This window comes from Corythoichthys intestinalis, chromosome 3 (genome assembly GCF_030265065.1).
Source record: "Corythoichthys intestinalis isolate RoL2023-P3 chromosome 3, ASM3026506v1, whole genome shotgun sequence".
NCBI lineage: Eukaryota > Metazoa > Chordata > Actinopteri > Syngnathiformes > Syngnathidae > Corythoichthys > Corythoichthys intestinalis.
Genome location: NC_080397.1, coordinates 24,660,916 through 24,685,304, shown reverse-complemented (window position 1 = coordinate 24,685,304; position 24,389 = coordinate 24,660,916). Strand labels below are relative to the sequence as shown.

General features: G+C 40.5%; 1 protein-coding gene and 14 non-coding genes across 15 annotated transcripts in view; 1 reads left to right on the top strand and 14 right to left on the bottom strand.

Moving 5' to 3' along the window:
* The window catches only part of LOC130913423 (uncharacterized), a 45,804-nt gene extending 41,167 nt beyond the window's left edge, over positions 1-4,637 (bottom strand). The window contains exon 1 of the mRNA XM_057832034.1: positions 4,375-4,637. Within this exon, the coding sequence (XP_057688017.1) occupies positions 4,375-4,552 (178 nt within the window). The 5' untranslated portion in view covers positions 4,553-4,637. The remainder of the gene's footprint in view (positions 1-4,374) is intronic.
* Positions 4,638-7,529: 2,892 nt separating this feature from the next.
* On the bottom strand, positions 7,530-7,611 carry trnal-aag (transfer RNA leucine (anticodon AAG)). The gene has a single exon. It is a non-coding gene; the product is annotated as a tRNA-Leu (tRNA).
* Positions 7,612-8,165: 554 nt separating this feature from the next.
* On the bottom strand, positions 8,166-8,247 carry trnal-cag (transfer RNA leucine (anticodon CAG)). Its single transcript has one exon. It is a non-coding gene; the product is annotated as a tRNA-Leu (tRNA).
* A 3,904-nt stretch (positions 8,248-12,151) lies between these two features.
* Positions 12,152-12,233, bottom strand: trnal-cag (transfer RNA leucine (anticodon CAG)). The gene has a single exon. It is a non-coding gene; the product is annotated as a tRNA-Leu (tRNA).
* Positions 12,234-14,082: 1,849 nt separating this feature from the next.
* Positions 14,083-14,164, bottom strand: trnal-cag (transfer RNA leucine (anticodon CAG)). Its single transcript has one exon. It is a non-coding gene; the product is annotated as a tRNA-Leu (tRNA).
* Positions 14,165-14,723: 559 nt separating this feature from the next.
* trnal-aag (transfer RNA leucine (anticodon AAG)) lies at positions 14,724-14,805 on the bottom strand. Its single transcript has one exon. It is a non-coding gene; the product is annotated as a tRNA-Leu (tRNA).
* A 557-nt stretch (positions 14,806-15,362) lies between these two features.
* On the bottom strand, positions 15,363-15,445 carry trnal-cag (transfer RNA leucine (anticodon CAG)). The gene has a single exon. It is a non-coding gene; the product is annotated as a tRNA-Leu (tRNA).
* A 546-nt stretch (positions 15,446-15,991) lies between these two features.
* trnal-cag (transfer RNA leucine (anticodon CAG)) lies at positions 15,992-16,073 on the bottom strand. Its single transcript has one exon. It is a non-coding gene; the product is annotated as a tRNA-Leu (tRNA).
* Positions 16,074-16,732: 659 nt separating this feature from the next.
* trnal-aag (transfer RNA leucine (anticodon AAG)) lies at positions 16,733-16,814 on the bottom strand. Its single transcript has one exon. It is a non-coding gene; the product is annotated as a tRNA-Leu (tRNA).
* Positions 16,815-20,319: 3,505 nt separating this feature from the next.
* Positions 20,320-20,401, bottom strand: trnal-cag (transfer RNA leucine (anticodon CAG)). Its single transcript has one exon. It is a non-coding gene; the product is annotated as a tRNA-Leu (tRNA).
* Positions 20,402-22,264: 1,863 nt separating this feature from the next.
* On the bottom strand, positions 22,265-22,346 carry trnal-aag (transfer RNA leucine (anticodon AAG)). The gene has a single exon. It is a non-coding gene; the product is annotated as a tRNA-Leu (tRNA).
* Positions 22,347-22,903: 557 nt separating this feature from the next.
* trnal-cag (transfer RNA leucine (anticodon CAG)) lies at positions 22,904-22,985 on the bottom strand. The gene has a single exon. It is a non-coding gene; the product is annotated as a tRNA-Leu (tRNA).
* A 561-nt stretch (positions 22,986-23,546) lies between these two features.
* trnal-aag (transfer RNA leucine (anticodon AAG)) lies at positions 23,547-23,628 on the bottom strand. Its single transcript has one exon. It is a non-coding gene; the product is annotated as a tRNA-Leu (tRNA).
* A 103-nt stretch (positions 23,629-23,731) lies between these two features.
* trnam-cau (transfer RNA methionine (anticodon CAU)) lies at positions 23,732-23,803 on the top strand. Its single transcript has one exon. It is a non-coding gene; the product is annotated as a tRNA-Met (tRNA).
* Positions 23,804-24,187: 384 nt separating this feature from the next.
* On the bottom strand, positions 24,188-24,269 carry trnal-cag (transfer RNA leucine (anticodon CAG)). Its single transcript has one exon. It is a non-coding gene; the product is annotated as a tRNA-Leu (tRNA).
* Positions 24,270-24,389: the final 120 nt, after the last annotated feature.

Sequence of the window (24,389 nt, the reverse complement as noted above, 5' to 3'; positions counted from 1 at the left end):
GTAGCCCCCCGGCATTTTTACCACACCAAATCTGGCCCCCTTTGCAAAAGGTTTGGAAACACCTGCTTAACTGATGATCCGTAGACGAGGCCAGCTTCTTTCACTTGGTACCAACTAAATATTCAAAATGTAATGATGGTGGAAGAAATAAGCATCTTGAATTTGAAACTGTATGTTGTCAGCGATTAGCCTCGCAATGATCTTAATTGTGGTTGTCAGCCCAAAACCCTCTAAATATATATTAAATGCATCTTACCAGATATAAAATGACTACTACATAATCTGTGGTAATCGTTTGGAGCCCAGTTTTGTCGTCGAATTGCAGCAGTCCATCTCTTTCTCCTCTCCGGGTCTCTCGGAATACAGTAGAACTTCAAGTCTCTCCGTCTATCTTCTCTGTTATTGCAACCAACCGCCACACACGCCTTCACCATTTTGATTATTAATGTTAACGAGCAGAAAAACACACCATAATAGGAGGAATTTACATAGCGGTAATGCGTCAACACGACGAGTTGACGGACAATATGGCGCGGAGGCGTGGTTGTGACGTCATGTGAGTAGGGTCTATTGGCCATACAATGGAGTATGGATGCTGTAAACTGCTCAATGTTTGTTGAGCAATTCCTGGGCGGTCCACTAGGGGCGCTCAAGAGTGGCGGTAAAGGTAAAGTGCGCACAAGTTGTCAAGAGAAGAAGAGAGGAAGCTCTGAGTGGGTTGAAAAAATAAAAAAGCTTCGTAAGAACGGCGGAGGAAAAAGTGAGAAAAATATTGCTACAAATCACACATGTGGACACACTTTGGATTTTACACTAACAAGAAAGGAAGTAAGGTGAACAAGGACTTTGCTGTATGCAAGAATTGCCTACCAAAAATATGGTTCACTGGCTGCTGGTGACAGATTCCTTCACTGCTTTGCTTTCATCACTTGAGGTAAGAAAGTTTTGCAATGTAATTGATTTTTTAATTTACATGTATTATTTTGATGACATTTGGTGTTGAATGATATAAAATAAACCTGGACCCTAAACTGGATGAAAATGAATAACGAACAAGCCTACATGAATTTACTGATTTTTTTTAATATTATTTGAGAACCACTTTCCATCTAGTTTACGACAAACTGTTATAACTGCCACTTTGACACAATAAGCTATAAAAATGGTTTTAATAGCTTCCGAGATACATAAGGTGTTGTGAATGATAATTAATGTAGCTTACATATTGAAAAGTAATTATTGCATTTTTCATGTCTATACATTCAATTCATTCATTTTTTAATTCACTCAATACTTCCAACATAAAAAAATCAGGATTTCAACTCAAAAGCTATTAAGTAGCTGATATTTTTTGTTTTATTTTTTTGTTTTTAAGGTGAGGAAGAATGTGACTGAGTCCGACATCTCAAATGCTGAAGCAGATGGTGGAAGTGCTCAAACCAATGCTTTTGGCAACAAAGGTCATACAGTGGTACCTCTACATACGAATTTAATTCGTTCCAGGACCTTGTTTGTAAGTCGAAATGGTCGTATGTCGAGCAGGATTTTCCCATAGGAATACATTATAATTCCATTAATTCGTTCCAAAGCCTAAAAACATACACTAAATTCTTAATAAATACTGCTGGCACTGTTACAAATGGCAATTAAACATAGAAAAACAAATAAGTTATAAATAAATAAGTCAGAATAATATAATAATAATAAGAAGAATTAATAATTATTCCTGTAAATAATGTAACGAATTGGATTCTAATATGGCGGACACTTTTTACTGTCCCTGAACGCACCGCGAAGCTGACGTCACGGTGAGATAGGTCGGTGCGGTAGAGATAATACTTTCGTTTTCTTGAGAGCAGTCAACTGCTTAAGACAATGGGCGTTTTGTGTTGGATAAGTTCTTAAATAAATGATAAAAACGTGACGAAGCTGGCGATTTCCTTGGCAATGTTACCACAATAATAATTGTCACCTTAACTTATAAATAGTGGCGAACGGTGGTCGGAAGAGGACCATGGAGCTGTATTGTTGAGCCAGTTCAGGGACGCGCACACCAAGCTCATATTTTTCTATAACTTGCATCTTCATTTCAAAGGTAAGCATCACTTTTTTCCTTGTTTCTCCAACTGTATCAACTTTTTTTGAAAACTGTGTTGATTTCTCACACAAGAAAAGCCACCGTGCGTTCGTTTGCAGTGCTGTCATGTATTTCGAGCAACTCGTCGGATGTAGAAACAAATGGCGGCTCAAATTTTACGTCGGATGTCGAAAAGATCGTGTGTCGAAGTGATCGTATGTAGAGGTACCACTGCATATGAAGAAAAGACCCACCAATTTTATCATTGCCCCACTCCAAGCTCAACTGCTGACTGACACCTACAGCACTGTTAATTTTTTAAAAAGATATAAAACTTTAAAGAAATTAAGGATGCGATTCTTCATGATCTCTCCAAGAGATATCAGTGGTTGTGGTTTGTTTCCTCTATCTGTGCAGGTACACAATTTGCAGTATTTATATTTTACAGCAACGTTGCACAGAACAGGTGCCATCGTTTAGTAAATGACTTAGTTTTTTTCCCCATTTTGAAATATATATATATATATAGATAGATAGATATTAGGGGTGTAAAGGTACACAAAAATCTTGGTTCGGTACGTACCTCGGTTTTGAGGTCACGGTTCGGTTCATTTTCGGTAGAGTTAGAAAACAAAATGTAAAATATAAATGTGCTAGTTGTTTATTACACACCTTTGTGCTTTCAACAATAGGAACATTAACCTATACAAAGCTAGAATTCTGCTCAAAAAGTAGCGGGTATTTAAAGATAATCCAACAACAATTTGCCTTTCAGACCCCGCGTATTGGTCAGCTTTCTTCCTGAAAGAAAGAAGAAAAAAGAAGTCCTGTGCTAAAGAGAAAAGCAATCCCAATGACAAAGATTTTAACATGTATTTTACAAATGAAATGCCTCAATGAATCATTTTCTTTTTCTTATCAACGGTTTTCAAAAGCTTAATTGGTGGATTTTCTCAAGTTAAAGCGCCACACAGAAATTAATAAATTTAATTGTGTAAGTAGGATCTGTGTATTATTATTATTTAATTACGGGTGTTTTAGCTGATTTCAATTTATTTTATTTAAATGGGCTATTATTTATTTTATTATGTGTTTATATTTTACAAATGTGATGTAGTATTCATTTATATTGTATATTTTATGTTGTATAACTTTAGTTCCTATGTGAATATTAGTTCCTACTTGTTTTGGGTTGGTAGGAGGGTTTTGTATTGAACACGGGGCCGTGTTGGTTATTATGATAGCAGAGAAGACAGCAGTAAATCATCAAAGACAAGTCAACTGTGCCCCATTCTACCACTCAAGAGGACTCAAAAAGCAGGTTACGATTGCATATTAGTTTGAAAATTGACCGGATCCACCACATTTTTACACGAGTGACTTCCGGTCTGCCCGATCCTAGCTACCGGTAGTAGTATTGATCCAGGAGGGGCGCGTCTTGCGTCAAATAATAAACTTTGCCGTTCTTTTCACGTACGTCGTGTTGGGCCACTTCTGGGACGCGTCTAACACGCGGCCGTACTGCGACTGCTGTGCATTGGCTGATTGACTTTGACGCCCGCGTTTCACTGCGTTCTCGCAGCGGCCACGTTGTCGCGCCGTTGACGTTTCTGGGTTTTACTGTCCTACCGTGTTGGTCCTCATAGTAGAGAAGTACGGAGTAAATATATTCTACACAAAGAAACTGTAATCCGATCGACTCACAGCCTCGAACAGCAAGGGTTACATTACGTCAGAAACTCGTTCGGTATGCCTCCGTTCTGAACAGAGCACCACGTACCGAAACCGTTCAATACAAATACATGTACCGTTACACCCTTACTATCTTGATTCCAGAGCCATGTAGCTTGACTTGCTCAACTCAATCCTTTCATTCTTCCATTTTTGGGGGGTTTGGGGAAACATCCTTCTTATGTCGTAATGTCTAGGGTCGTTTCTACAAGTTCCATAACAGCAGTGTTTGGTCGGCATGTTTATTTTTGAATGATTACCGGAGAAAACAAGCAGAAATATAATGGATTTTATGTGAGGGCGTATGTACAATGTCCCACTTGCGCGTTACGATGGCAACATCACGGTCTAAAAATAGCATTCGTGCAGTACATTATTCCTACAGCACAAATGCAAGGCTCGCAACACGACTGCAAATGGTTCTCAAGACGAATGCAAAAAAGCCACAGCACGACGGCAAGAGTACGACGGTTTAAATCGAGGACGAATACACCTACATTGTGAAGCGTGAAGAAAACGAGTGTTTAAACCACTGTGTAAAATGGTTAAATCGACATTCAACAAACCTTCGGCGCAGAGAACAACGTGACTCTTGTAAACAGTCTCGAGCTGTGGTCGTTGTGTTGCATTGTCTTCTCTCGCTCGACAAAGTTGTTCCTCGTACGACGCTATAGTTTGTTCAAACAGGGCAAAGATTTCGTCGGCGGCGGCACTTAGTCGCTGCTTTACCAAATCTTTCAACATTTTGAAGTTTTCATATCAACTTCGACGGCTTGCTGTTGTGCGATGGAAGCCTGACTTTCGTTCCGACTTCCTACCTCCTCTTCCTTTTCCCCTTCTTCTTCTCTTGATTAACGGCGGATTGTAAGCAACTTAAGTGTATACCGCCATCTACTGTACAAGATATATAGAACTGATGCACCCTTCAAAATCTGTTGCTTGTACACAGGGCCGGAGTGGGACTCATTTTCGGCCCTGGAATTTCATGCCTCAGACCGGCCCACTCATTTAAAATAATGTCATTATGCATACACGTGTTAAGTTCAGTGTTCTCTAAGGCCGTGCACTGTAATTCTGTGTATTCCAATTTAGTGCAGGTAATGGTTGTTTAACAAGGTGGCTTTATTTTAACAAGTGCAACATAACATATTTTGAACAAATTTAAAAATGGATTTAAAAAAAAAAACGATATTGATACATTTGAAAAATAAATTAGGGCTGTCAAACGATTAAAATTTTTAATCGAGTTAATTACAGCTTAAAAATTAATCGTAATTAATAAATAAATCAACAAGATGGCATTAACATTATTAACATTCTGTTAAAGCGATCCATGGACAGAAAGACTTGTAGTTCTTAAAAGATAAATGTTAGTACAAGTTATAGAAATTTTATATTAGAACCCCTCTTAATGTTTTCGTTTTAATAAAATTTGTAAAATGTTCAATCAAAAAATAAATGTCAATAATTACTTACACAATGCTCATGGGTGCTGAAGCCTATAAAATCAGTCGCACCCAAGCGCCAGCAGAGGGCGGCAAAACTCCATAAAACACAATTAACAAGTGGGCATGTCATTGTACTGTCATTTAAATCTGTCTGAGCAGGGCATGTGCGTTAATTGCGTCAAATATTTTAACGTGATTAATTTAAAAAATTCATCACCGCCCGTTAACGCGATCATTTTGACAGCCCTAAAATAAATTAATAAATAAGACCTTTTCTGCAACATCAAATATTAACAAAATGAGTGCTTACAGATAAAACAAACATAGCAACATAACAATATGAAAAATAAAGAATACGTATTGCACATTGTAACAACTTCTAATGATGCTATTATCCATTTTCCATTTCCACTTTAAAAACGCCACGTAATTGATTATATTAATTCTAATGTTCACTCGCTGAACGACATGGCAATCCTACCTTCCAGCTCTGCACCTGTGGTGTGTTCATTATGGCTAATGCTTGCTGCTACATATCCCTTGTGAGGTGCTAGAAGAAGCCAAAGTTTCCACAATTACATATTGTCGTATCACACGGTGCAAGTTGCATTCTATTCGTCATCTGGCCTTACCACTTTCGTTGTAATCCTCTGTAGTTTGAGGAGGCAAGGTCGTTGCATGAAAAAAATTAGCTATTTTCGCGCATTTTGCCGATTCTTTCACGAGTGCTTTTCTCTTTTTAATTCTTACTTTTCAGCGCCACCCTTGCTCTTTTTATCCATCCGAGCACCGAGATAGCAGCTAATTTGGCTCAATACAGACTACAATTAGGGGGCGGAGCTGCATGCTGTATTTTTCGTCTGCACACGTGAGGATGAGTCTGGAAAAAAAATAATACTGTAATATATATATATATATATGTTTGTTTGTTTTTTAAGACGGCCCACAGGGACAGCGGTAACAGAATGTAAGTTATACTCAGTGACGCTGTCATAAATAAATACCAAACAAAAAATTATAACAGTGTAATTTTTTTTTTTTTTTTTAATAAAACCCGGACCGGCCCATCTGGCCGACCGGCCCTTCTGGAATCGCCCAGAAGCTCCCGATTAGTCACTCCGGGCCTGCTTGTACATATCAGTTTAGTCCAGGGGTCCCCAAACTTTTTTCTGTGAGGGCAACATAACCTTTCCCTTCTCTGATGAGGGGCCAGGTTCAGTTTGTAACAGAAAAAGTGTGACGATTGCAGGAGTGTCTAAATGTAAAAATGTATTGTTTTCCAGAAAGCCACAATCAAATAACCCTTTCTGGATTCTTCACGGAACAAAAGTAAATAAAATAAAATAAAAATAATAATGTAATATAATATAATGATAATAATAAATAATAATAACACTAGGGCTGTCAAAATTATCGCGTTAACGGGCGGTAATTAATTTTAAAATTAATCACGTTAAAATATTTGACGCATTTAACGCACATGCCCTGCTCAAACAGATTAAAATGACAGCACACTGTCATGTCCACTTGTTACTTGTGTTTTTTGGTGTTTTGTCGCCCTCAACTGGTGTTTGGGTGCTACTGATTTTATTGGTTTCAGCACCATGAGCTTTTTGTAAGTATTGACATAAACAATGGCGAGCTACTAGTTTATTTTTTGATTGAAAATTTTACAAATTTTATTAAAACGAAAACATTAAGAGGGGTTTTAATATAAAATTTATATAACTTGTACTAACATTTATCTTTTAAGAACTACAAGTCTTTCTATCCATGGATCGCTTTAACAGAATGTTAATAATGTTAATGCCATCTTGTTGATTTATTGTTATAATAAACAAATACAGTACTTATGTACAGAATGTTGAATGTATAGATCCGTCTTGTGGCTTATCTTTCCATTTCAACAATAACTTACAGAAAAATATGGCATATTTTATAGATGGTTTGAATTGCAATTAATTACGATTAATTAATTTTTAAGCTGTGATTAACTCGATTAAAATTTTTAATCGTTTGACAGCCCTAAATAACACTATTAATTAAATAGATAATAACCAAATAACCCTGTCTGCGTTCTTCACAGAAAAAGGACAGGAAATAAATAACACTATTGAGAAAAAAAAATAATTCAAAATGCTCTCTGGTATTGTTCAGGGGGCCCGCGGGTCGTAGTTTGGGGACCCCTGGTTTACTCTGTAAAAAATCTAAAAAAGTGCTTTGCTTTCCATTGACTCCAAAGTCTTCCATCCGGCCAACTGCAGGATACCAAGTGGCAGTGGTGGGATTCGAACCCACGCCTCCTGAGAGACTGGAACCTTAATCCAGCGCCTTGGACCGCTCGGCCACACTACCCTGTTTCACACCTGCAATGCACAGACCTTGAGCAAACAATCCATGGTTTCTGTTACAAATCGTTGGTCAAAAGCAGTGAACAATTCAAGCTCAGCACATGTGGTGCAGCGGAAGCGTGCTGGGCCCATAACCCAGAGGTCGATGGATCGAAACCATCTTCTGCTACTTAGACCTGTGTCTTCTTTGGCACGGTGCTGCAGGCAAAATGGTTAGGGTTGGCTTCAGAATGTTATACTGGTTGTTTAAAGTCTTACCCTTCAGTCTTCTTGATCATAGGAAAATGACCTCTCCACAATTTGTGCTATTTAATTGAATGAAATTTGCCTATTTGATCATGAGAAATCCCCAACGTTCTGGTCTTTAAGTATCCATTACTGATTAGCATGACTAGTAAAGATAATTAAGATATAGGAAAAGAACCCCCACATGACCAGATTGTTGAAGAATGCGTGAGCGTACACAGAATCAGTTAAGGAAAGACTACAATCGTTTGTTCCTTGAAAGCCTTCCATCGCCTCTAACGCCTTCAATCCAGCCAACAACTGGATACCAAGTGGCAGTGGTGGGATTCGAACCCACGCCCCCAGAGAGACTGGAACCTGAATCCAGCGCCTTGGACCGCTCGGCCACACTACCCTGTTTCACACCTCTAATGCGCAAACCTTAAGCATTCAATCCATAGTTTCTGTTACGAATTGTCGGTAAAATCAGTGAAGAATTCAATTTTGATGCATAAAAAGCAGAGTGGCCCATAAGCCAGAGGTCGATGGATCGAAACCATCCTCTGCTACTTAGACCTGTATCTTCTTTGGCACTGTGTTGCAGGCAAAATGGTTAGGGTTGGCTTCAGAATGTTGTACTGGTTGTTTAAAGCCTTACCCTTCAGTCTACTTGATCACAGGAAAATGACCTCTCCTCAGTTCGTGCAATTAATCCGATGAAATTTGCCTTGCCTTTAGTATTTGATCATCAGAAATCGGCAATCTTTGTGGTCTTGATGTGTCCATTGCTTATTAGAATTACAGGTAAAGAAACTTAAATTTACTTATAGGAAAACAAGCCCCGCACGACCAGATTGTTGAAGAATGCACGAGTCTACATAGAATCAGATAAGCAAACAGTAAAATTGGTTGGTTCTTTGAAAGCCTTCCATTGACTCTAAAGTCTTCCATCCAGCCAACTGCAGGATACTGAAGGAAATTAGTCGATTTATCCTTGTTACAGGTTGTTTTATTCTTATAAAGAACAGGAGATGATGACATAGAATTCGGAAATGAAAAAGAACAAAGACTTTACATTGAAAGACACACAGACAGAATAAACGAGACATGGCCCGGACGAGACGCAAGACAAAAGTGTTTCTCTCTCTGGTTGGAGTCCTTTTCTCCCTAACTTGGGGGAGGGTGAAATTCCTTGGAATGCGCATTGTGAACCCCTAGCTAATATTTTCCAGATGTGTTGCTACTCGAAGGCATACACTGTCTTATGAGGGAGAATGCAATGTCCATATATAATTATTGTGAATAAATGGAAATATAATTCTTCAATTCCCTCTTTAGGATTCTAATTGAAAATTGAATCCACCCAACTAAAAAACAAAACAACAAATCAGCAAAAGAAAAACAACAACAAAACCCAAGTAGACTCAAAGAAAAATACATCACAAACCACGCGAGAGGTGACGGGACAAAAACGGTAAAACAAAGAAACGAAAAACTTACAATATAAACAATTAAAAAATAAACCATAATATCTGAGTCCAGAAAGCAAAACACATTTCCATTTCCCAAGGGTGAGCACACACGAATTCCCAGAGTCTGTCCCAAACAGGTGTGCAAAGTTAAAGTCAGCAACGCTGCAATCTCATGGCCTTGGTGTTATAAGGGATTGGGCCCATAACTTACTCCTCGGGAAAAGGGTTCGGTCCATGAAAAGGGTCAGTCACATGTTGATATTCCATGGCTCGGGTTGAAACTAATCCCTTTTGTCAATGTGTGTTGAAGAAAACAATAATCGCAATCCTTAACGCAGTGCCCAGTGGTCGAGAATGCAGTTCAGAAAACAAGATGAAATCATCAATATCTTATACTATATCAACACTGACACCACCCTCTTTTGTGCTGTAATCTGTTCAACTAAAAAACACAGAATGCAATAGAAAAACATCAAATCATAAACAATTAAACATAAAATGAGTCAGCCTATCTAAAAACAGCAATGCTGGTCGCTCTCAATAGTACTTGCTATTAGCCAAACAAAAGTACTTGAGCCTCAATTTATCAAAACCATTTGAACTTAAAAATGAAAAATAAAAACAAAAATGAAAAAATCAAAATCAAAAATGAAAAATAAAAATCAAAAATCAAAAATCAAAAAATGAAAAATCAAAATTGGCGTTATTCTGGGAAATTTGTTCTCTCCAATGTAAATTTGAAATCATCATAAGCCATACGAAAACGCAATTTTCCCAACTTTACAAACAAAATTCTTACATGATTACAAAATTAACAATTTTCCCAGAATAACGTCGTTTAGCGTAATACCAAATAAAGTTTATTTCTCTCTCAAATTTGTCTGCTCCCTCTTTAGTAATTTGTCAATTAAATTCGGCTGTGGCATCTCTCGACGAAACTGGCCACTTATTTCCCACTATAATTTCATTACAACAAAATTTACATATATTGGACTTCTCTTCACATCCCAGATTCCGAAATTAATAAAAACGTTAATCCCATTATTTTGGTCACAGCTGAATTCAAAAATAGCCAGATTATATCAGCATGTGATCCAAAAGATTACATTTTAGCAAAATTTGGCATTTTCAAGTCCTTAAAAATCAAAATTAGATTGCATATCGTCTAATATTTCGAACGTGACTCAAGACAGGTCCCCTCTCATTCTTTCGTGAATCAATAGTTGCTCTTTGTCAATTTTAAGATTTACTTCAGCTGCTTCCACTTCTCCTCTTGTAACAATTCATTAATGGCTAATCACTTTACCATATTAATCTACTTGCTTAGTTTTCACTAACTCAAACTCTGCGTCCTACTCTGCACATCTGACTCTCTACCTTCTCCTGTTCTGGCCCCTTTCCCAAGCAAGGTGAGGAGACCTCACACACCCAACAGCCTAATTTTAAGGATGAGGAGTAAGTCACACGCAAACTTCAAAATGGAACAATATATAAAAACAAGTATGAGTACACATATTTGTAAAATTATTCATACATTCCCGTTCCTCTATCCAAAAACTTAACATACTGCGCCAAACACTTCACTCTTTCAACTTACTTGTCCATCCAAACCACCAGCCGAATCGCGGAAAATCTTAAAAATATCGCACGCCTCCACCTCTCAGTGTCCAATCTACATTAAAATTAATTAGTACTTTGTCACTTCCACCTTTGAATTAAATCATCAACACTGGAGTTTCTTGAGCGTCTTTGTGATGCCCTTGGTTGCCTCCTGGTTACAGGGGTGCTAGGGCACATTAATAAAACCATTCAAAGCTACCTCAAATGTGATTGGATTCACCGTGATGCAGTCCAATGTCAGCAGGTCCCTCGGATCACAGTGACCTGTATACAAAAACATTCAGTACCTAAAGAACACATGTCAAGGGGTATTTGAACTCATGTCCAATCAGTTGCCAAACAGCATTGTCCCACCATGGGTCCCAATTCTTGAGCTTCGTGTCTTAGTCATCAATCTAAATACTTATGCATTAGTCGAGGTGAGATCTGGTAGGCATCACAGGTCAGAAGTCGGGGAGCTTTAGTGGTTGGTGTGGAAGATGGGAATCTGTCTCGGAAAACAGCAAACAATGGAGTGAAAGGAGACAAAATGTTCAAGTTCAACATATTTAAACCTAGGATAAGACAGAATGTCATCCAATTGGTGAAAAATAAACAAGTACATATCAGTCTCACTACAGCACCGCATGCCATAAATTATCTCCGTGCCTGGATCAAAACCTCTCTGTCGATAGCCAATTCGGACCTTGAGCAAACAATCCATGGTTTCTGTTACAAATCGTTGGTCAAAAGCAGTGAACAATTCAAACTCAGCACATAAAGAGCAGAGTGGCGCAGCGGAAGCGTGCTGGGCCCATAACCCAGAGGTCGATGGATCGAAACCATCCTCTGCTACTTAGACCTGTGTCTTCTTTGGCACTGTGCTGCAGGCAAAATGGTTAGGGTTGGCTTCAGAATGTTGTACTGGTTGTTTAAAGCCTTACCCTTCAGTCGTCTTGATCATAGGAAAATGACCTCTCCACAGTTTGTGCTATTTAATCGAATGAAATTTGCTTTTCTATTTGATCATGAGAAATCCCCAACGTTCTGGTCTTGAAATATCCATTACTGATTAGCATGACGAGTAAAGATAATTAAGATATAGGAAAAGAACCCCCACATGACCAGATTGTTGAAGAATGCGTGAGCATACATAGAATCAATTAAGGAAAGACTACAATCGTTTCTTCCTTGAAAGCCTTCCATCGCCTCTAACGCCTTCAATCCAGCCAACCACTGGATACCAAGTGGCAGTGGTGGGACTCGAACCCACGCCCCCTGAGAGACTGGAACCTGAATCCAGCGCCTTGGACCGCTCAGCCACACTACCCTGTTTCACACCTCCAATGCGCAAACCTTAAGCACTCAATCCATAGTTTCTGTTACGAATTGTCGGTAAAATCAGTGAAGAATTCAGTTTTGATGCATAAAAAGCAGAGTGGCCCATAACCCAGAGGTCGATGGATCGAAACCATCCTCTGCTACTTAGACCTGTATCTTCTTTGGCACTGTGCTGCAGGCAAAATGGTTAGGGTTGGCTCCAGAATGTTTTACTGGTTGTTTAAAGCCTTACCCTTCAGTCTACTTGATCACAGGAAAATGACCTCTCCTCAGTTCGTGCAATTAATCCGATGAAATTTGTCTTGCCTTTAGTATTTGATGATCAGAAATCGGCAATCTTTGTGGTCTTGAGGTGTCCATTGCTTATTAGAATTAGAGGTAAAGAAACTTAAATTTACTTGTAGGAAAACAAGCACCGCACGACCAGATTGTTGAAAAATGCATGAGTTTACATAGAATCAGATAAGCAAACAGTACAACTGGTTAGTTCTTTGAAAGCCTTCCATTGACTCTAAAGTCTTCCATCCAGCAAACTGCACGATACCAAGTGGCAGGATTCGAAACCACGCCTCCTGAGAGAGTGGAACCTTAATCCAGCGCCTTGGACCGCTCGGCCACACTACCCTGTTTCACACCTCCAATGCACAGACCTTGAGCAAACAATCCATGGTTTCTGTTACAAATCGTTGGTCAAAAGAAGTGAACAATTCAAGCTCAGCAGATAAAGAGCAGAGTGGCGCAGCGGAAGCGTGCTGGGCCCATAACCCAGATGTCGATGGGTCGAAACCATCCTCTGCTGCTTAGACCTGTGTCTTCTTTGGCACTGTGCTGCAGGCATTATGGTTAGGGTTGGCTTCAGAATGTTGTACGGGTTGTTTAAAGCCTTGCCCTTCAGTCTACTTGATCACAGGAAAATGACCTCTCCTCAGTTAGTGCAATTAATCGAATGAAATTTGCCTTGCCTTTAGTATTTGATGATCAGAAATCGGCAATCTTTGTGGTCTTGAGGTGTCCATTGCTTATTAGAATTACAGGTAAAGAAACATAAATTTACTTATCGGAAAACAAGCCCCGCACGACCAGATTGTTGAAGAATGCATGAGTCTACATAGAATCAGATAAGCAAACAGTACAATTGGTTGGTTCTTTGAAAGCCTTCCATTGACTCTAAAGTCTTCCATCCAGCCAACTGCAGGATACCAAGTGGCAGGATTCGAACCCACGCATCCTGAGAGAGTGGAACCTTAATCCAGCGCCTTGGACCGCTCGGCCACACTACCCTGTTTCACACCTCCAATGCACAGACCTTGAGCAAACAATCCATGGTTTCTGTTACAAATCGTTGGTCAAAAGCAGTGAAGATTTCAAGCTCAGCGCTCAAAAGAGCAGAGTGGCGCAGCGGAAGCGTGCTGGGCCCATAACCCAGAGGTCGATGGATCGAAACCATCCTCTGCTACTTTGACCTGTGTCTTCTTTGGCACTGTGCTGCAGGCAAAATGGTTAGGGTTGGCTTCAGAATGTTGTGCTGGTTGTTTAAAGCCTTACCCTTCAGTCTTCTTGATCATAGGAAAATGACCTCTCCACACTTTGTGCTATTTAATCGAATGAAATTTGCTTTCCTATTTGATCATGAGAAATTCCCAACGATCTGGTCTTGAAATATCCATTACTGATTAGCATGACTAGTAAAGATAATTAAGATATAGGAAAAGAACCCCCACATGACCAGATTGTTGAAGAATGCGTGAGCGTACATAGAATCAGTTAAGGAAAGACTACAATCGTTTGTTCCTTGAAAGCCTTCCATCGCCTCTAACGCCTTCAATCCAGCCAACCACTGGCAGTGGTGGGATTCGAACCCACGCCCCCTGAGAGACTGGAACCTGAATCCAGCGCCTTGGACCGCTCGGCCACACTACCCTGTCTCTCACCTCCAATGCGCAAACCTTAAGCATTCAATCCATAGTTTCTGTTACGAATTGTCGGTAAAATCAGTGAAGAATTCAGTTTTGATGCATAAAAAGCAGAGTGGCCCATAACCCAGAGGTCGATGGATCGAAACCATCCTCTGCTACTTAGACCTGTATCTTCTTTGGCACTGTGCTGCAGGCAAAATGGTTAGGGTTGGCTTCAGAATGTTGTACTGGTTGTTTAAAGCCTTGCCCTTCAGTCTACTTGATCACAGGAAAATGACCTCTCCTCAGTTCGTGCAATTAATCCGATGAAATTTGCCTTGCCTTTAGTATTTTATCATCAGAAATCGGCAATCTTTGTGGTCTTGAGGTGTCCATTGCTTATTAGAATTACAGGTAAAGAAACATAAATTTACTTATCGGAAAACAAGCCCCGCACGACCAGATTGTTGAAGAATGCATGAGTCTACATAGAATCAGATAAGCAAACAGTACAATTGGTTGGTTCTTTGAAAGCCTTCCATTGACTCTAAAGTCTTCCATCCAGCCAACTTCAGGATACCAAGTGGCAGTGGTGGGATTCGAACCCACGCCTCCTGAGAGACTGGAACCTTAATCCAGCGCCTTGGACCGCTCGGCCACACTACCCTGTTTCACACCTCCAATGCAAAGACCTTGAGCAAACAATCCATGGTTTCTGTTACAAATCGTTGGTCAAAAGCAGTGAACAATTCAAGCTCGGCGCTTAAAGAGCAGAGTGGCGCAGCGGAAGCGTGCTGGGCCCATAACCCAGAGGTCGATGGATCGAAACCATCCTCTGCTACTTAGACCTGTGTCTTCTTTGGCACTGTGCTGCAGGCAAAATGGTTAGGGTTGGCTTCAGAATGTTGTACTGGTTGTTTAAAGCCTTACCCTTCAGTCTTCTTGATCATAGGAAAATGACCTCTCCACACTTTGTGCTATTTAATCGAATGAAATTTGCTCTCCTATTTGATCATGAGAAATCCCCAACGTTCTGGTCTTGAAATATCCATTACTGATTAGCATGACTAGTAAAGATAATTAAGATATAGGAAAAGAACCCCCACATGACCAGATTGTTGAAGAATGCGTGAGCGTACATAGATTCAGTTAAGGAAAGACTACAATCGTTTGTTCCTTGAAAGCCTTCCATCGCCTCTAACGCCTTCAATCCAGCCAACCACTGGCAGTGGTGGGATTCAAACCCACGCCCCCTGAGAGACTGGAACCTGAATCCAGCGCCTTGGACCGCTCAGCCACACTAGCCTGTTTCTCACCTCCAATGCGCAAACCTTAAGCACTCAATCCATAGTTTCTGTTACGAATTGTCAGTAAAATCAGTGAAGAATTCAGTTTTGATGCATAAAAAGCAGAGTGGCCCATAACGCAGAGGTCGATGGATCGAAACCATCCTCTGCTACTTAGACCTGTATCTTCTTTGGCACTGTGCTGCAGGCAAAATGATTAGGGTTGGCTTCAGAATGTTGTACTGGTTGTTTGAAGCCTTACCCTTTAGTCTTCTTGATCATAGGAAAATGACCTCTCCACACTTTGTGCTATTTAATCGAATGAAATTTGCTTTCCTATTTGATCATGAGAAATTCCCAACGATCTGGTCTTGAAATATCCATTACTGATTAGCATGACTAGTAAAGATAATTAAGATATAGGAAAAGAACCCCCACATGACCAGATTGTTGAAGAATGCGTGAGCGTACATAGAATCAGTTAAGGAAAGACTACAATCGTTTGTTCCTTGAAAGCCTTCCATCGCCTCTAACGCCTTCTATCCAGCCAACCTCTGGACAACAAGTGGCAGTGGTGGGATTAGAACCCACGCCCCCTGAGAGACTGGAACCTGAATGCAGCGCCTTGGACCGCTCGGCCACACTACCCTGTTTCTCACCTCCAATGCGCAAACCTTAAGCATTCAATCCATAGTTTCTGTTACGAATTGTCGGTAAAATCAGTGAAGAATTCAGTTTTGATGCATAAAAAGCAGAGTGGCCCAATGCGCAAACCTTAAGCATTCAATCCATAGTTTCTGTTACGAATTGTCGGTAAAATCAGTGAAGAATTCAGTTTTGATGCATAAAAAGCAGAGTGGCCCATAACCCAGAGGTCGATGGATCGAAACCATCCTCTGCTACTTAGACCTGTATCTTCTTTGGCACTGTGCTGCAGGCAAAATGGTTAGGGTTGGCTTCAGAATGTTGTACTGGTTGTTTAAAGCCTTGCCCTTCAGTCTACTTGATCACAGGAAAATGACCTCTCCTCAGTTCGTGCAATTAATCCGATGAAATTTGCCTTGCCTTTAGTATTTTATCATCAGAAATCGGCAATCTTTGTGGTCTTGAGGTGTCCATTGCTTATTAGAATTACAGGTAAAGAAACATAAATTTACTTATCGGAAAACAAGCCCCGCACGACCAGATTGTTGAAGAATGCATGAGTCTACATAGAATCAGATAAGCAAACAGTGCAATTGGTTGGTTCTTTGAAAGCCTTCCATTGACTCTAAAGTCTTCCATCCAGCCAACTTCAGGATACCAAGTGGCAGTGGTGGGATTCAAACCCACGCCTCCTGAGAGACTGGAACCTTAATCCAGCGCCTTGGACCGCTCGGCCACACTACCCTGTTTCACACCTCCAATGCACAGTTTAGATCGACAGATAACATAGGTTTTTCATAGTATTTAGTTTAACTGTAGTTCCAAAAACCTATTTGATAATATTATTCAGGAAAAAATGGCAGAATAGACAAGCCTAGATAATTTGGATTGGAAGATTATGTAAATATGATATGGATGAAACAGTTCACACATGGTTTATGTGTGTGTGCGTATTTTTCAGAACTGAAACACCCTTCACTGACAGCTACAACTTCTTCTGTGGGACCATCGTCCATTAAAAGATTAGAGTTGACCAGGATCTGCTGCGAATGGACAAGCTTGTGGAAATATGGCTTTATTGGGACCATGGAAAAAGTGCTTAGAAAATGGATTTCATTCCACTATGCTGGATCTATGCGTTCAATGCATTTTTTCTAAGCCAATACCCTTCTAACTTAGTCACCAGCCAGAAATGTATCTTGATGTGAATACAGAAAAATACAGATCTAGTGTTGCTGTTTTTGCTTGTTTTAAGTGTTATATTAATTCTGGCAACACAAAATCTTTATCAAATGTCATAAACACATCTACCAAACATTTGAAACAAGTATTGGTGCCTTAGTATACACATAGGTGAATTCAGAATGAGAAATGTAGCTAATTTCTTGAAGGAAACACTTCAACATTAATGATTTGCACCCAGCACAATGAAATATATATTGAATTAAGCTAAAGGCTTATGTATCATATATTAAAAATATCACAACCTACTATGCAATGAAATATATAAAATAAAAAATGCACACCATGATCATAAATAGCTGAAAATCAACCGAATTGCTACCACACCCTCCTAAATGTGAATCATGGCAAAAATGGAATAAGACAAAAAATTATAGGGTGATCAAAAAATAATCTGCCAAAATCATAAGGTGATACTTAAAAAATAAAATACATCACAAAAGAAGTGATGGACACGTGTTGAAGATAACTTCCAAGTTTTATTTCATGTTTCACAAGTGCTCAAATGTGAGCACACCCAGCAGCACGGACAAAATCAAGCCACGATGAGAATTCCTCTCAAACTTGTGCATGTCGCAGTTATTGTCTTGATTGCAACTGTTGTTCGATATTTCACATCATCAGTACTTGCTGGACGTGTTGGTATGTTAAAGACAAAGTTCATTATCCATCTTTGTGGCACATAACGTATGTTATACACTAAGTGTATGTTCCACCACTTCCAGCAAATATTGATGACATGAAAGATCGAATAACAGACGCAATCAACGCGGGAGGAAGGAATTCTCATTTCAACTTGGATGTTGTCCATTCTGCTGGTGATGGCCATATTTGAATACTATGAAAACATGAAATTGAACATAGTTACTTCCTACATCTGTCCAAGGTAGTTTTTTTTTTTTTTTTAATGTTTTTTGTTTTTGACATGGCATTATGATTTTGGCACAGCCTTTTTAATCACACTGTATATACACAAAAGGTTGGAATCATTCAAGTATGGTACTGTTGGTACACAACATTTATTTAAACATGGAAGTGTCTCATACTATAAAAATACACATACAAATATTGAAAAACAAATTTAATATATATATACAGAGAAATAAAAAAATAGTAAAACTGTACATGACAACATTACTCCTCAAAATCGCTTTCATCAAAGTCATCAGCCCATCCAAGTGTCTTCTGTTTCTTTGGAAACATTCTCGCATGCTTGGCACCGATATAAATCAGTACAAGAAAGTTTTGCAGACATATAGGAACATCTTCCCGTGTCACAATTGGTTGCCTTTCCACTACAGTTGACTACTTGCAAAACAGTATCAGGGGCAGGATTTTTAGTCATCCATGTCACTGCCAACTGCCCATCCTCAATGTCCCACCCATTCCCAATGGGTGAAGGGGCACACATTTTACCTGTCAGACAATGTTTCATAATTGCTGCTTGATAGTTTGCTGTCCTGCAATGTTGGTACAGAGCAACAGTTTTTGGGGGAATAGAATGTTCTGGCAAGATTGACGAGGCCATACAGAAAGATCTGCATTTGGCATCATTTTTGGCATATAACTGGCCAAACAGGTGGCACACGCATTTCCACAACGTGTTAAATGTTTGTAGGTCAAGTTTAAAACTGCTGCCCAGCTTTGCAAACCCAGTCAGGTACTCTTTTTTTATGACGTGCAAAAGAATTTTTTTTCCCCCTTTGCCATGAAAGGCACAAGCAGAGTCACAACCTGTGAATGTATGGATGCCAATGAGTGCTAAACACACACTAGTGCCAGGAGCTGCAGAGACCTCAGAGACGTCAGTCCTCGTTCTGTTGCCTCCTCCTGTGAAAAAATGCAATTTACACTGTAAATCTATCTGCAGACTTACAGCAATCACTGCCACGTCAGTATCAGGGCTTTTATTGACTACAGCTTGATGTTCTTGAGCCAAAAGGTTTATTTAACCATTGTCACCCATAACAGGTATGCAATAAAAGGTTCTCCTGGATTCACTTTCTATACACTGTACATACATTTCATAACAAAGTTGTATTGATATCTGGGCTAAAAAAATGGCATCGTTACAACACTAGTTTAAATAAGATTTTTGTGAGCATAGGTTAATAACAATTAACCTTGTAGCAAAGGCGTGCGTGTGGCTTACCTGTAGTGAATGTCTTTAAAAATCCCAGTCGACGCATTTTCAGCAATATCCTTCGACGGAGCCTGGGGAGAAAGCCATTGTTTGACGCAACCACGCGGCTCTGCACGTTTTTTCCAAATTCCTGCCCTTTTTCGCCCTTGGACAGTTGAGAGATGCATATAGCATAGTTTCGATGCCTTTTGACTAAATTTCGAATGCGGTTTTCTTATCTTTTGTTCATCTTCGCTCGTGTCGTAGTTTGACACGGTCGCCGCCATGTTGTTTGTTTTCCAAACCATAGCAACAATCCTCGTCTCCTATTGGTGCACGTGACCTAAAATGACTTCACACACTGACGATACGACTCCGTCGTATCAATATCACTGCGCCACGGGGGAAAAAAAGACCGACACAAAAAAACTAATTACTAAAAAATGACTGGAAACCGTGAGTAGAACTTTTTTTTTGGCACTAATTAGCAACGTATGTAAATTACAATGCAGAGGTTATGTAGATCCACTTTAGTGGAACGAACCAACACAAATTTCGCTCAGCCAATACAGCCTACTTACCCTTCAGTCTTCTTGATCATAGGAAAATGACCTCTCCACACTTTGTGCTATTTAATCAAATGAAATTTGCTTTCCTATTTGATCATGAGAAATCCCCAACGTTCTGGTCTTGAAATATCCATTACTGATTAGCATGACTAGTAAAGATAATTAAGATATAGGAAAAGAACCCCCACATGACCAGATTGTTGTAGAATGCGTGAGCGTACATAGAATCAGTTAAGGAAAGACTACAATCGTTTGTTCCTTGAAAGCCTTCCATCGCCTCTAACGCCTTCAATCCAGCCAACCACTGGACAACAAGTGGCAGTGGTGGGATTCGAACCCACGCCCCCTGAGAGACTGGAACCTGAATCCAGTGCCTTGGACCGCTCGGCCACACTACCCTGTTTCTCACCTCCTATGCGCAAACCTTAAGCATTCAATCCATAGTTTCTGTTACGAATTGTCGGTAAAATCAGTCATCATAAAAAGCAGAGTGGCCCATAACGCAGAGGTCAATGGATCGAAACCATCCTCTGCTACTTAGACCTGTATCTTCTTTGGCACTGTGCTGCAGGCAAAATGGTTAGGGTTGGCTTCAGTATGTTGTACTGGTTGTTTAAAGCCTTGCCCTTCAGTCTACTTGATCACAGGAAAATGACCTCTCCACAGTTTGTGCTATTTAATCGAATGAAATTTGCCTTGCCTTTAGTATTTGATCATCAGAAATCGGCAGTCTTTGTGGTCTTGAGGTGTCCATTGCCTATTAGAATTACAGGTAAAGAAACTTAAATTTACTTACAGGAAAACAAGCACCGCACGACCAGATTGTTGAAGAATGCATGACTTTTCATAGAATCAGATAAGCAAACAGTACAATTGGTTGGTTCTTTGAAAGCCTTCCATTGACTCTAAAGTCTTCCATCCAGCCAACTGCAAGATACCAAGTGGCAGGATTCGAACCCACGCCTCCTGAGAGAGTGGAACCTTAATCCAGCGCCTTGGACCGCTCCGCCACTCTACCCTGTTTCACATCTCCAATGAACAGACCTTGAGCAAACAATCCATGGTTTCTGTTACAAATCGTTGGTTAAAAGAAGTGAACAATTCAAGCTCAGCAGATAAAGAGCAGAGTGGCGCAGCGGAAGCGTGCTGGGCCCATAACCCAGAGGCCGATGGATCGAAACCATCCTCTGCTACTTAGACCTGTATCTTCTTTGGCACTGTGCTGCAGGCAAAATGGTTAGGGTTGGCTTCAGAATGTTTTACTGGTTGTTTAAAGCCTTACCCTTCAGTCTACTTGATCACTGGAAAATGACCTCTCCTCAGTTCGTGCAATTAATCCGATGAAATTTGCCTTGCCTTTAGTATTTGATCATCAGAAATCGGCAATCTTTGTGGTCTTGAGGTGTCCATTGCTTATTAGAATTACAGGTAAAGAAACTTAAATTTACTTGTAGGAAAACAAGCACCGCACGACCAGATTGTTGAAGAATGCATGAGTTTACATAGAATCAGATAAGCAAACAGTACAATTGGTTAGTTCTTTGAAAGCCTTCCATTGACTCTAAAGTCATCCATCCAGCCAACTGCAGTACACCAAGTGGCAGTGGTGGGATTCAAACCCACGCCTCCTGAGAGAGTGGAACCTTAATCCAGCGCCTAGGACCGCTCGGCCACACTACCCTGTTTCACACCTCCAATGCACAGACCTTGAGCAAACAATCCATGGTTTCTGTTACAAATCGTTGGTCAAAAGCAGTGAACAATTCAAGCTCAGCAGATAAAGGGCAGAGTGGCGCAGCGGAAGCGTGCTGGGCCCATAACCCAGAGGCCGATGGGTCGAAACCATCCTCTGCTGCTTAGACCTGTGTCTTCTTTGGCACTGTGCTGCAGGCAAAATGGTTAGGGTTGGCTTCAGAATGTTGTACTGGTTGTTTAAAGCCTTACCCTTCAGTCTTCTTGATCATAGGAAAATGACCTCTCCACAGTTTGTGCTATTTAATCGAATGAAATTTGCCTTGCCTTTAGTATTTGATGATCAGAAATCGGCAATCTTTGTGGTCTTGAGGTGTCCATTGCTTATTAGAGTTACAGGTAAAGAAACATAAATTTACTTATCGGAAAACAAGCCCCGCACGACCAGATTGTTGAAGAATCCTTGAGTCTACATAGAATCAGATAAGCAAACAGTACAATTGGTTGGTTCTTTGAAAGCCTTCCATTGACTCTAAAGTCTTCCATCCAGCCAACTGCAGGATACCAAGTGGCAGTGGTGGGATTCGAACCCACGCCTCCTGAGAGACTGGAACCTTAATCCAGCGCCTTGGACCGCTCGGCCACACTACCCTGTTTCACACCTCCAATGCACAGACCTTGAGCAAACAATCCATGGTTTCTGTTACAAATCGTTGGTCAAAAGCAGTGAATAATTCAAGCTCAGCGCTTAAAGAGCAGAGTGGCGCAGCGGAAGCGTGCTGGGCCCATAACCCAGAGGTCGATGGATCGAAACCATCCTCTGCTACTTAGACCTGTGTCTTCTTTGGCACTGTGTTGCAGGCAAAATGGTTAGGGTTGGCTTCAGAATGTTGTACTGGTTGTTTAAAGCCTTACCCTTCAGTCTTCTTGATCATAGGAAAATGACCTCTCCACACTTTGTGCTATTTAATCGAATGAAATGTGCTTTCCTATTTGATCATGAGAAATTCCCAACGATCTGGTCTTGAAATATCCATTACTGATTAGCATGACTAGTAAAGATAATTAAGATATAGGAAAAGAACCCCCACATGACCAGATTGTTGAAGAATGCGTGAGCGTACATAGAATCAGTTAAGGAAAGACTACAATCGTTTGTTCCTTGAAAGCCTTCCATCGCCTCTAACGCCTTCTATCCAGCCAACCACTGGCAGTGGTGGGATTCGAACCCACGCCCCCTGAGAGACTGGAACCTGAATCCAGCGCCTTGGACCGCTCGGCCACACTACCCTGTTTCTCACCTCCAATGCGCAAACCTTAAGCATTCAATCCATAGTTTCTGTTACGAATTGTCTGTAAAATCAGTGAAGAATTCAGTTTTGATGCATAAAAAGCAGAGTGGCCCATAACCCAGAGGTCGATGGATCGAAACCATCCTCTGCTACTTAGACCTGTATCTTCTTTGGCACTGTGCTGCAGGCAAAATGGTTAGGGTTGGCTTCAGTATGTTGTACTGGTTGTTTAAAGCCTTGCCCTTCAGTCTACTTGATCACAGGAAAATGACCTCTCCTCAGTTCGTGCAATTAATCCAATGAAATTTGCCTTGCCTTTAGTATTTGATCATCAGAAATCGGCAGTCTTTGTGGTCTTGAGGTGTCCATTGCTTATTAGAATTACAGGTAAAGAAACTTAAATTTACTTATAGGAAAACAAGCACCGCACAACCAGATTGTTGAAGAATGCATGAGTCTACATAGAATCAGACAAGCAAACGGGAAAAAATTGGTTGGTTCTTTGAAAGCCTTCCATTGACTCTAAAGTCTTCCATCCAGCCAACTGCAGGATACCAAGTGGCAGTGGTGGGATTCGAACCCACGCCTCCTGAGAGACTGGAACCTTAATCCAGCGCCTTGGACCCCTCGGCCACACTACCCTGTTTCACACCTCCAATGCAAAGACCTTGAGCAAACAATCCATGGTTTCTGTTACAAATCGTTGGTCAAAAGCAGTGAACAATTCAAGCTCAGCGCTTAAAGAGCAGAGTGGCGCAGCGGAAGCGTGCTGGGCCCATAACCCAGAGGTCGATGGATCGAAACCATCCTCTGCTACTTAGACCTGTGTCTTCTTTGGCACTGTGCTGCAGGCAAAATGGTTAGGGTTGGCTTCAGAATGTTGTACTGGTTGTTTAAAGCCTGACCCTTCAGTCTTCTTGATCATAGGAAAATGACCTCTCCACACTTTGTGCTATTTAATCGAATGAAATTTGCTTTCCTATTTGATCATGAGAAATTCCCAACGATCTGGTCTTGAAATATCCATTACTGATTAGCATGACTAGTAAAGATAATTAAGATATAGGAAAAGAACCCCCACATGACCAGATTGTTGAAGAATGCGTGAGCGTACATAGAATCAGTTAAGGAAAGACTACAATCGTTTGTTCCTTGAAAGCCTTCCATCGCCTTCTATCTAGCCAACCTCTGGACAACAAGTGGCAGTGGTGGGATTCGAACCCACGCCCCCTGAGAGACTGGAACCTGAATCCAGCGCCTTGGACCGCTCGGCCACACTACCCTGTTTCTCACCTCCAATGCGCAAACCTTAAGCATTCAATCCATAGTTTCTGTTACGAATTGTCGGTAAAATCAGTGAAGAATTCAGTTTTGATGCATAAAAAGCAGAGTGGCCCATAAC